Here is a 12,683-nt window from a genome sequence, read left to right on the forward strand (position 1 = left end):
TGCAGAGGCGGCGTCTGTGCCGTCTTTTGACGGCCGCTCCCCGTCGCCGCCGCCCCCAACAAATTAATCTTTTGCCTCGGGAGCGTCTGCCTTGTAGAAGCGAGCAGCGCGCCTGCGCAAGAGGACTTGGCGGCGGCCGCTTGCGCCTGCGCACCAGAGCTCGGCGGTAGCTTGCGCGTGCGCGGCGCGGCGCTGCGGAGACCGTTGGCTCATTTGCATGTCCCCGCCTCGCGCGGCGGCGGCGGCGGCGGCAGCGGCGGCGGGTGAGGTGCCTGAGGCAGCGGCGGGGGCGGCTCCGCGCGCGGTGGGTCCGGGGTGAGGCCTGGGCCCGGGCGTCGTCGGTGGGCGGGCCCCGGGGTGGGAGGCTCGGGCTCGGCCCCGGGGGCCGCGGGGCGTGTGTCGCGAGCACGGCCCTCGCGCTGCGCATCGGCGGCGTCCCGGCCGGGTCGGCCTGGGGGGCGGTCTTCGGCCTCCCAGGCCCGACGCCCCCTTTTCTCCGTCTTCGGAGGCTAGGCCGGTAGGAGGCGGGCCACGCCCGAAGGGTTCTTTCGTCCATTCATTCCACCCAGCCCGTACGGGGATTACGGCGGCCAGCCGCTGTATCGAGCCCTTTACCGTTTTTTACCTGGTTCACTCCCCACAGCAGCCCCCACCACGAGCTGCCCATTCCATGGATGGGGAAATGGAGGCGTAAAAAGGTTAGGTCACTCGATTTGATCCGGAGCCCCCTGGCTGGGAGACCCTGCCCTTCGATGGCACCGAACAAGGGGCGCCCCAGGAAAAGGGCTTAAGGATGAGCAAAGGGGGTGATGGGTGTCAGAAATGACTATGAGGTAGGGCAGGTTTGAGTCTTGAGGTTGGATGTTTCAAGATGGAAGGGATATTTTGGTTAAGGAGGTAGCCGCTGGATTCCTCATTGTTGCTTCTCCCGTCTTTTTCCCCGTCAGCGTTCAGGGCTTTGTCCCCACTACCCGTGCCCTGTTTGCCAGGTTTCAGTCTGGGCTGTCTGACCTTGGGTGGGTCACTTAGCCCGAGTCTATCTTTTCTTCTGTATAGTGTCGTTTCTGACAGCACCCACTTTTCACTGGGTTGTTGGAAGAAGTAAACGAGATTGTGAGAGTCCCTTTCCGACCAGAGGACCTGGTACAGAGCAAGCTCTGTCACCAGTCAGGGACTCGTCCAGTCACTTGTTGGTTGAGAGGCTCCTCTCAGAGGGCAAGTCAGTCCTCAGATCCTCTTTGCGTGTCTGTGAATTAGGAAAATAGAAATGGGAAAGATCGCAGCTCTCGTAAAGATCCCACGTGCGAGGGGTATGGTCCCACCGCCTACGCTCTTACGTGCAGTAACCCCAGCAGGTAGGGATTCTGAGGAAATGGGCTCAGAGAAGCAAAATAAACTGTCTAAGGTCACAATGCTTGGTGTGCTCCTCAGCCAACGCCCCTGTGAACGCTGTGAGGGCAGAAGCCCCCGTAGAATAATCTGGCCTCCCTCTGCAGCACCGTGTTGAGTTATCGATTACTTGTCCTGTTACTTTGAGGGTTAGGTGAAACAGAGCGGGCCATGTGAGCATTAGTTGTCATTCTTAGTGTCTTTTTTTCCCCTCTCACTACAGGTCAGAGAAACATGGCAGCTAGGCGAATTGCACAGGAGACTTTTGATGCTGTTTTGCAAGAAAAAGCTAACCGATATCACATGGACCCCAGTGGTGAGGCCGTAGGTGAAGCTCTTCAGTTTAAAGCTCAAGGTGAATTAAAGTGCTTGGTTTCTTTGGTGGGAGGGTAGTTACGGGGCATGCTTTTAAGGCCAGGGCAGGAGGATATCGGTACCTTGGGCACACTCTGGAGTTCTTCTGATGCTACCTTCCTTATTTGTCGAGGGGAGATAAACTTTTCTCTTGGCCCCCCTGTCAGCTCATCACGCGGAAGTGGGTATTGTCATTCTCGGAAGCTTCTCCGCCCCAGGCATCCTCCCCCACCTAAAGGAGGGTTATTGAATCAGTCTCCGGGCTCCATCCCCACCATTGCTGCCCAGATCTGAGCTCTTACTAGTTCTCACCTGGATTATTGCAATAATCTCCTCAACAGTCTCTCGGCTTCTGGCTTCATTCCCCTCAAGTCTGCCCTCCCCGCTGATCTATTAATGCCGGCCTTGCTGGGCCAAGGCCCTACTTGGACTCTTGGGGCCCCCCATTTTGGGGTCACATCCTCAGACAAGTACGGGAACAGCCAGGTAACAGTGATGTGTGCGAGACAAGGGCATGGGAGGCTGCCAGGTGTAGGCCCTGCCTGAAAACCTTCCCTTTGGAAAGTTTTGAAATGTCATGCCAGCAGAATACAAAATGGTGTGCACGGAGTTTGTAGGATGACAGGGAGGTTCCTCACCGCGGCGCTCGAGGGTCGCAGCCCTCATCTCCTGCCTTGAGGCTCATGTTTCAGGGACACTGTGCTGCCTGTCCTTGCCTTTGGATCCCTCCCCAGCCCAGCCTGGTTAATTCCCTCAGGCACTAAGACCCAGCTTGCTGGTGCCTTCCCCCTGGAAGCTCCTGCAGGTTTTGAGGTTGGTTTGGTTGTTCTTCCGAGTCCTAGGGCAGTGTGCTGAGCCCTTACTTTTCTGAGGCGGGCCAGCCTCCCCCAGGCCTCCTTCAGGTCTGTGCTGCTCACCGCGCCCACCCCTGAGCCAGTGTCCACCGAGGAAACTTCCTCAGTGTTGGTTGAGTGAATTAAGTGCTTGGGGGTAGGGATAACTTGTGTGCTTTGGATGTGGAGAAGCTGGAGGTTAGAAGCTGTCTTCAGCTTCTGAGTTTTTAAAAATTGCTTGAGTGGTACACAAATACATTCCCGTTACGAAGGATTGGAAGAATTATAAAGTAGTTAGGAGTAAAAATTTAAAAGTTCTTAGCTGCTTCCTTAGCCCTCTGAAGTAACCGTATCTGTGTCACCACAGATTTGTGCATCCTTCGGTTCTTCTAGTGATATGTTCGTGTAATCCTGAATACTTACATGTTGACATGTGTCCTCACATGTGTATATGTGTATACTTATACATATATGTACACACATACACGTATATGTGGAGATTTTATCTTTACCTAGAGACTCAAACATCAATATGTATCTTAGTTTTGTCAAGAAAAATGGGGGGCGGGATCTGTACTCGGAAACCAATAGGATGCTGGATGGTTCTGGAACCACCACTTTGTCACAGAGCTAGCCGTGTGGTCCATTGGTCAGCCTTTCACTGTATCTGCTCTAGTCTGCATTGGTTTACAAGGCATTGGAAAATCCTGTTGTGCAGACTCCAGCCTCTACTCTTCCTTTAATGCTGTGCCCTATTCATGCCATCAATAGCTGTCAATACCAGGATTATCCCGGTGGATTTTGCTGGAACATCCATACCCACTCTTGTCTCTTGTGGTCAGTCCCTGAGCAGCAGCCAACAAAGTCATCCCTTTACTCCAAACCCCTTCATGGCTTTCCATCTTGTTCAGAGTAAACTGTAGAGTCCATCGAGGGCCTAACTTGATCTGGTACTCCTGTTCACATTTTGTGTCATAGTGGTTCTGTAACTTTGCTGCTTGTTGGAATTATCTGGGGACCCTTTAAAAACCCTACTGCTCAGGCCACACCCTCTCCTAATCAATTAAATCAGGATGCCTGGGGGTCCCTAAGGGCTCCAGTGTACGACAGGATCTAGGAGCTGCCTTCTTACTGCTTTGCCCTTTGTTCCTCTGTTCCATTCCGGCTACACTCGTTCCCTGCTAGTCCTGCTGCAGGGCTTTGTGCTCATGCTCCCTTTGCGTGGAAGGCTTCCTCCATAACCGCGTGGAAGGCTTCCTCCATAACTGCGCGGTCTGGCCTCTCACACCAGGCCTCTGCTGCTCAGGTACATTGTTAGAGCTACCCACCTTGATCAGCCTGTCTGAAAATGGCTTCCCCTGTTTGTGTTCCTTCCTGCTGGATATTTCCTATTGGAACTTTCTTACATGTGATGGATTTTTGTTTATTGTTTGGCTCCCTCAACTGACAAATCCAGGAGGGTAGAGACTTTACTGTCTCCTTTCCTTGCTATAATTATGTTGCCTGGAGCAGTGCCCATACATATTAGTTGCTTAGTAAGTACTTGTTGAATGCATAAACTTGGGTTTATGTAAAGCTTTAGCTTCCTGTGGCCTCTTGGCCCATTACTACTTCCTGGTATCTTTCTCTCTCTTTTGACTTCTTGACTAGGTAATAGGTTCTGATTCACAAGCTAGAACGTTAGGAAGCTACTCTGCAAAGTCTCCCTGAGGTCTGCTATTCCCATATGCCCATAGTTCACTTCTTTTAATTATTTAAATTTTTAAAATTTTATTTTAGAGAGAAAATGAGCGGGGGAGAGAGAGAGAAAGGAGAGATTTCAGCAGCCTCCACACTCAGTGTGGAGCCCATCCTAGGATCATGACCTGAGCCAAAATCAAGAGTTAGTTACTTGAATAAGCAAATGCAAATCTAGATTCCTATTTTTCTCATTTCTATACACACTGTTCCGTTTTCATTATGGCCTCTCTTGCTGTGGCTTGTTTAGCTTCTGTGTCCCCTCTTAGTTCCTTTGTTATTTCAGAAGATTGGTTGGCCCAGTGGACCTTTCCACGGGGAGCCTATCTGCCACCTTTGGGTCAAGTGCTCCGCTGTGGTCGGCTATGGGGTGTGAAGTATCAGCCGTGGCTTCTGCCTCAGTGGCACTGTGGTCCAACACTCCTTAGACGCAGGGAGGGCAAATAGCCTCCTGTAAACCTGTCTTCTGTGTGGTAGAAGTAGAAACATACAAGCGCTCCAGTTTTAGTAAAGAAGCCCAGATTATTTGGGGACCAGACACCCTTCCGTTAGTTTAAAAGAAGCTCCCTACAGAGCCCGGACAGGAAGCCCAAATAAGTGAGGGGCACTTTTGCCCAGCCTCTGTGGACTGTCATCAGGGCATGTGTGTGCCCAGTGGTTGTAGGTCTTCTTCTGTTTTTATAAGTAGTAAACCCAGATTTCTAAATAAAGCCACACTTATTTTAAATGTTGGAAATAAATACTGCGCTCTAGCAGATAAAGTCCCCTTGCTGGCTGATGGTCTGTGGACTGTCCGTTTGCAGCCTCTGGTCTAAATTACCTTTGTGTTCTTCTTTGGATCGTTTATTTCAGATCTTCTAAGGACAGTCCCACGAGCCAGAGCAGATATGTATGATGACATTCCTAGTGACAGCAGATACACTCTGGCTGGATCTGTAGCCCACCCTCGAGACACTGGGAGAGAAAGCCTGAGAGGTGATGTATTTCCAGGACCTTCTTTCAGATCAAGCAACCCTTCTGTAAGTGAAGACAGCTTCTTTCGCAAAGAATGTGGCCGGGATCTGGAATTTTCCCACTCTGATTCCCGAGACCAAGTTTTTGGCCACCGGAAATTGGGACATTTCCGTTCTCAGGACTGGAAATTTGCACTCCGTGGCTCTTGGGAACAAGACTTTGGCCACCCTGTTTCTCAAGAATCCCCCTGGTCGCAGGAGTATAGTTTTGGTCCTTCTGCACTACTGGGGGAATTCGGTTCCTCCAGGCTGATTGAGAAAGAGTGTCTGGAGAAAGAAAGTCGGGATTACGACGTGGACCGTCCAGGGGAGACAGACTCTGTGCTGAGGGGCAGTGGCCAAGTCCAGGGCAGAGGCCGGGGTCTAAACATCGTTGACCAGGAGGGGGCCCTTTTAGGAAAGGGGGAGACTCAGGGCCTCCTCCCATCTAAAGGGGGAGTTGGAAAGCTTGTCACACTAAGAAGTGTGAGTACGAAAAAAGTACCCACTGTAAACCGTATTACTCCCAAAACTCAGGGCACCAACCAAATCCAGAAAACCACCTCAAGTCCTGATGTGACCCTGGGGACGAACCCAGGGACAGAAGATATCCAATTTCCTACTCAGATCCCTTTGGGGCTCAGTCTGAAGGATATTCGGCTCCCCAGAAGAAAGATGAGCTTTGACCTCATAGATAAGTCTGATGTTTTTTCAAGATTTGGGATAGAAATAATCAAATGGGCAGGATTCCACACTATAAAAGATGATGTTAAATTTTCCCAGCTTTTCCAGACTCTCTTTGAACTCGAAACTGAAACCTGTGCTAAAATGCTCGCTTCATTCAAATGCTCCTTAAAACCAGAGCACAGAGATTTTTGCTTTTTTACTATCAAATTTTTAAAGCACTCTGCTTTGAAAACACCCAGAGTTGATAACGAGTTTTTAAATATGCTTTTAGACAAAGGTGCTGTGAAGACCAAAAATTGCTTTTTTGAAATCATAAAGCCCTTTGACAAGTATATAATGAGGCTTCAAGACCGGCTTCTGAAGAGTGTCACACCCCTCCTCATGGCCTGCAATGCCTATGAGCTGAGTGTCAAAATGAAGACCCTCAGCAATCCCCTGGACTTGGCTGTTGCCCTGGAGACCACCAATTCTCTCTGCCGGAAATCTCTAGCCCTCTTGGGACAGACTTTCTCCTTGGCCTCTTCTTTCCGGCAAGAGAAAATCTTAGAAGCTGTTGGCCTCCAAGATCTAGCTCCCTCTCCTGCCGCGTTTCCAAATTTTGAGGACTCTACTCTGTTTGGAAGAGAGTACATCGATCACCTGAAGGCCTGGCTGGTCAGCAGTGGGTGTCCCCTCCAGGTCAAGAAAGCCGAACCCGAGCCAACCCAAGATGAGGAGAAAACGGTTCCTCCTACCAAACCCCAAGTCCAGGCCACGTCTCCAAGTGGGCTGAGTGATGGTAAGGAAAGCAGCGAAAGTTCCTATTTCTTGTGATTAGTTTGTTTGTCATGTTTTCTTGTAATGTCTCTTATTTTCTTTGAGATTTTTACACAGAATTTTTTAGCCAACTGGAAACATCAGAATTTTAGTAGAAAACTCCGATTGGCCAGTGTACATGTCTGCCATGCATTCTGTAAGCATATATTAGGAATCTTCTGTCTACCACAGAAGTCCTTAGATGTTTCTGGGTCACAGACTCCTGATCAAAAGCTGTGGCCCTGGTCAGGAAAAATGCACATGTATTTGTACACAATTTTGCCTCTGCCTTCTGGCAGGTGTGTGTGGGGGGGGGGGGGTGTTGTACCATTCTACAGCCAAGGTTAAGAAGCCTTGTTGTTACAGCATCCCCCTCTTTCCCACCCTAAGGTATTACTAGAGGGGAAAGTAAGCACTGGGCTCTGTCTCTGGGGAGTCCCCAGGCTCTTAAGGGACAGAAATGATAAAACCCAGCTTCTCCTGTGCCAGGATTAAGGGGGATGGAAGAGATCCCAGCCCAGGGGAGTTGGGGAGGCCGTGTTTGAGCTGTGTCAAGGGACTGGCAGAGATTAGCCAGGTCTGCCCAGGTAGTAGAAGCACCTTTCCACCCTGAGTGACTCAGTTTTCTAGAATGGCTAAAGATCGATAGATCACTTAGGTACATCTGGTAACCTGCAGTTAACGAATCAGCTTTGAGGAGGTTCCAGAAAGGCCAACAAAGAGGTAATATAAACACTGGTATGTGGTATCCCTTCTCTCTCCTGCTTAGCACCCAGGGTGAATGCTGTCATAGTCCAGACCTGACCCAGAAATCATGAGCATTATGTGGTGGCTTTGTGACCGGCGAGGAAGCACTTTTCCCCCCTTTACCTCCGGAGGAGGAAGTCCTTTTCCCCCCAAGACAGTTTTCACCTTCCATTGCCCCAGCCATGTGGGAAAGCCTTATTTGTCCCTGAATCTCTTTACTCCCCTATACATTTATGGAACCCTGACTACATCAGGCACAGAGTAGGTCCCACTATGGGCACCTACCTCTTGGAGAGGTAGATGGGCAGCCACACCTACCTCTTGGAGAGGGAGCCTTCCAGAAGTGGGCTCAGGGCCGAAGCAGGACCCCTCCTTCCCACACCCCCCAAAGTGGGGGAATGGAAAGTCAGTGTAATGTCAGTACTGAAGAACTTTGTATGAAAAAGTCTCCCATAACTTAAAGTTGCCCACCACCCTTCTCTGGTTTTGCTGCTTCACAGGTTTGCCCGCAGCTACTGTCTTGCTGTACTGAAAACACTACAGTCTGTTCTTTTACAGGACTATCAAAGGTCTTTTTCTGTGTTTCTACAGCAATTGCTGCATCATGATACCTAACGTAAATTACCTCACCCTTCCCTTGATGTGGGACTCATGCTGCCTTTTACTAGAGGCCTCTGAGGCTAAGCAGAGGCGGGTTCCCTAGTAATTGACATCTGCAAGCCTGGGCTGTCTGGACAGCAGGTAGATGGCACCAGAGCCCATGTCTTGTGGGGCACTGCTCTGCTGCTGCTTCCATTACTGTTAGAAATGCTGAGATGACATCTTCGGTTGAATGCTTTGATGACTCTTCCTGTTATTTTTTAAGTTCTCTGTAGAATTTGGTCTCAAGAGGAGGATTATGGGGCCAAAGCTGGGGCCCTTGCTTGTGGTTACCTTCTCAAGAGGTGGTTGTAGTGATCCAAAAGTTGTATTGTTTTTGAAAGCTTCTGACTTTGAACTCTTACTCCTCGGTAAAGTCATGTAAAACTAAAAGTTCTATAAAATGAGAGCCAATAATCAAAGGGGAAATACTTGCAACAGCACGACGATTGAAGAATCAATTTATCCGGTATAAAAAGCTTACACTGATATTTAAAATAAGCTCAAAGGTGTACTTGGACATAGGCAAGGACAGGACAATGCAGTTAGTTACTCGACACAACAAACGGGCAAACCTCTCCAGTTCAGGAGTGGTTTTTGCAGATTCTTTTTTTGGTTTTAAATGTTTACCTTAGTGCAGAAGCAGGGGAGGGGCAGAGAGAAAGGGTGACAGGATTGAAGCAGGTTCTGGGCTGACAGCACAGTGCCCGATGTGGGGCTCAGACTTGCAAACCGCAAGATCATGACCTGAGCCAAAGTCGGATGCTTAACTGACTGAGCCACCCAGGTACCTCCTGGAGTGGTTTTTATCAGCTGACCGAACAGACCATTCTGTGATATTAAAATTAGCAAATATCAGAAAACTAAATATTAACAGTCTTATTAATTGAGGGCACAGATGCTCTTCTGTGTTGCTGGTGGCATTGTAAATTAAAATTCATATTGAAGGAAGTTTATACTTTAGGAAATGCTTTTCTTTTCATGTATTCAAATATTTTCTATGAACATCTACCTTAGGGCCACTCACTTTTTTGATTAGGGAATTTTGTTTTGCAAATTTATATATATGTTTTCTGATTATAAAGCATGCATATTAAAAAAAAAATTTTTTTAATGTTTATTCATTTTTGAGAGACAGAGCATGAGCTGGGGAGGGGCAGAGAGAGAGAGGGAGGCGTGGAATCTGAAACAGGCTCCAGGCTCTGAGCTGTCAGCACAGAGCCCAATGAGGGGCTCAAACTCACAGATCAGAAGATCATGACCTGAGCTGAAGTTGGACCGACTGAGCCACCCAGGCACCCCTACATATTTATTTTTTATAGCTAAAGCACAAAGAAAATGAAGTCCCTGGTAAATCTACCGTTCATAGATAACATCTATTAACATTCTGGAATATTTCCTTCTAATCTTTTTTACTACATGTCTGTATTTATATATCTTTTCTTACCTCTTTTGTGTTGGGAATCATAACCTAAATATTTTTTTATGTGTTTTATACCTAGACATGTTTTATATCTTTTATATTTTTTCCTGAATGTGAACATTCTAGTTAAGCGATACATGAAAAACAGAATTGAGTTGCTGCAAATCATTTCCTTCTATAGAATGTATGCATACATTGCTCTGTATAGTCCTCGTGAGCTTGTGACTTTCTTTCCTAGTGTTTATGCTGTTCTGTCTTTTGGGAAGATATTTTACATATTGGTTTTTAAAATACTGTGCTGCTTTCCTTTTTCAACGCTGGTTTCTCGAGAATGAGGATTTTGGTCACTGGTGCCTGCTTAAGTTCCATCCTAAGCCTCTGGCTCTGTCCTGGTTGTCTCAGGCCCCACGCGGTCCAGTGCGTTTCTCAGAAAAGCCCTTTTGTGTGTTCCAGCGGTTCCTCAGCGAGCAGATCACAAGGTGGTGGACACTATCGACCAGCTGGTCACACGTATTGTCGGAGGCAGCCTGTCTCCCAAAGAGAGAACTCTTCTCAAGGAGGACCCTGCTTACTGGTAGGTCTTTAAATTTTGGCCCTCCACATCCCTCCCATAGAACACATGGCAAACTTGGTGTCGTGATGGTATCCAGTGCAGAGGGTGAGTGAGATATCTGTTTTGAGCATTGGTATTTGCCAGTGGGAAGAGCATGAGGGAGGGTCAGGTTCACCTGCATTCAAGCCCTGGCCCTCCTGCAGGCATGCCATGTGGCCTTCTCTCATCCGGGCATGGAACCTCTCAACCCTCTGCACTGACTTAAGGACGAGGTGAGAGGTACATGCACAGAGCACATGAAGATAAGGAATGTGTCACAGCAGTTGTTTGTGACTTGTTGCTACTGTTTGTTAAACTCTTTCCTTTTGCCTTATTCACTCTTCACATGAATAGAACAACTTTTTAAAATTAAAGTTTTGACCATAAATATAGTACTTTTTAGTGGAAATCAGGAACAACAGATAGTAGGGGGAAGCCACCTGTGTGCCCACCAACATCTACTGACATTTTTGCATGTTTGCCTCCAGTCTTCCTGCTCACTGTGGGCTGTTTGGGTTTTTGTTTAATGTAGCTGTGGTTTTACTATGATCTGTCCTGTTCTTATTTTTATTTGTATGTATGTATTTATATGTATTTTTCCTGCTCGTTTTAGAGAACACAGGAAAATGCTCATATTCTTTATTCTTCATAAGCGTTTTCAGAGAGCTGCATTTACACTCCATAGAGAAGGTGGCCAGAGTTTAGCCATTCCTCTCTTATTGGATTTTCAGAATGATTTTGATTATATACTGTCTGAAACTGCTTCAGTGAATCACTTAACGTCTCATATTTTCTTATGTGTTTAGGATTATCTCTAGATTAGATTGCTGCAAGTGAAAAATATTTTAAAAGTGGCATACGCCCTTTGTAAAAACAGAGAAAAGTAAAAAGGTAAAGATACCATCACTCACCTCCACTGTTTCTCCCTCTTAGTATGTCCTGCGTTTCAAATGTAACATCACTGTCCCTGTTAATCGGTGGTTGCACTCCTTCCGTCGTATGCAGGTACCATAGCATACTTGACCATTGCCCATTGGTGGGTTCTTAGATACTTTCTAGTTTTTCCCCACTGTAAATACTATTATGATGAACAACATTTTGCTTGTATTTCTGTCTACATTTCTGGCAGTTTATTAGGGGAATATCTGGGCATGAAATTGCTGGGCTAAAGACGAAGTTAACTTTAGAGGCTTTGATCTCTGTCACTGTTTCTCAGCTGCAGCATGATTGACTTCTGACTCTGGATAAGCCTCTGTGGTGGGGACTGTCCTGTGCTTTGCAGATTATTTAGTGGCATCCTTGGCCTCCCCCAGATGCTGGATGCCAGTAGAATCCTCCCTCCTAAATGCTACCCACCTGGGGCAGGAGTTGTCCCTGGTGGAGACCGTCGATCTTTATCATCAGGTTATTTTTTGTGGGTTATCTGTCCCAGTTGACACTCGCTATCCTCTGTAAGCATGCTGTGCCCTCAACTGTGTTTTGACTTTGAGATAATTTCATAGTGTGATGTTTTACCTCATATTCCTTTGTTAATTAACAAAGATTACACATTTCCTCATAGTACATCTAGTTGTAGTTTCTTTTTTTCAGTGTTTATTCAGGCCTTGTCTGATCAGCATTGTACCTATACTGGACTTAGTATTTTTTTTTTAATTTTTTTTTTTTTGGTAACATTTATTTATTTTTGAGAGACAGAGAAAGTGTGAGCGGGGGAGCGGCAGAAAGAGAGGGAGACACAGAATCCAAAGCAGGCTCTAGGCTCTGAGCTGTCACCGGGGAGCCCGATGCAGGGCTTGTACCCATGAACTGTGAGATCATGACCTGAGCCAAAGTCAGACGCTCAACCGACTGAGCCACCCAAGCGCCCTGCCTTTTTTTTTTTTTTTTTAAGTTTATTTATTTTGAGTGAGAGAGAGACCAACCATTAGGGAGGGGCGGGGGGGGGGGGCGCTGCAGAGGATCAGAAGTGTGCTCTATGCTGACAGCAGAGAGCCCGATGTAGGGCTCAACTCATGAACCATGAGATCATGACCTGAACCGAAGTCAGATGCCCAACCTACTGAGCCACCCAGGCGCCCAGGACTTAGTATTCTTGCTATTGTAATTACTAAAGATGCTTGAAAGGCATAAATTTCCATGTAACAGTACCAGAGGTTTGGTCTTAAGCAGCATGAAGGGGAACGGTTGGATCTTATTTGGTTTTATTTTTACAGAATTCTTGCACTCATTTGGATTATTTTCATGTTTAGAATGAGGTGAGCATATAACTTAAAAGTTAAAAAAACAAACCAGCAACCTAACTGTTCTATCGTTATTTATTGAAAACTTCATTATCAAACACTTTTGCTTTCTCTGTACTTGGTACTCTTCTCAGTGCTTTATAGATTTAAGCACTAACTGGTTGAATCCTTATAAACCTCATGAGACGGGTCTGATGCCATCCTTCTTCTACAGACCAGAAACTTGAGGCCTAGGGAGTCCTTTTACCTCAAGAG

General features: G+C 47.2%; 1 protein-coding gene across 11 annotated transcripts in view; it reads left to right on the top strand.

Moving 5' to 3' along the window:
• The window catches only part of SUGP2 (SURP and G-patch domain containing 2), a 32,101-nt gene that overhangs the window by 115 nt on the left and 19,303 nt on the right, over positions 1-12,683 (top strand). For 5 of the 11 annotated variants that reach the window (XR_003413723.2, XM_027038441.2, XM_027038442.2 and 2 more), the window contains exons 1-4: positions 74-263; positions 1,613-1,744; positions 5,166-6,770; positions 10,050-10,170. Coding sequence is in view for 10 of the 11 variants with exons in the window: in XM_027038441.2 (XP_026894242.1) it covers positions 218-263; positions 1,613-1,744; positions 5,166-6,770; positions 10,050-10,170 (1,904 nt within the window). In the remaining variant the exon portion in view is untranslated. The other 6 variants (XM_053219587.1, XM_053219588.1, XM_053219590.1 and 3 more) reach the window with 6 other exon arrangements.

The sequence above is a fragment of the Acinonyx jubatus genome, chromosome A2 (genome assembly GCF_027475565.1).
Source record: "Acinonyx jubatus isolate Ajub_Pintada_27869175 chromosome A2, VMU_Ajub_asm_v1.0, whole genome shotgun sequence".
Classification (NCBI taxonomy): Eukaryota; Metazoa; Chordata; class Mammalia; order Carnivora; family Felidae; genus Acinonyx; species Acinonyx jubatus.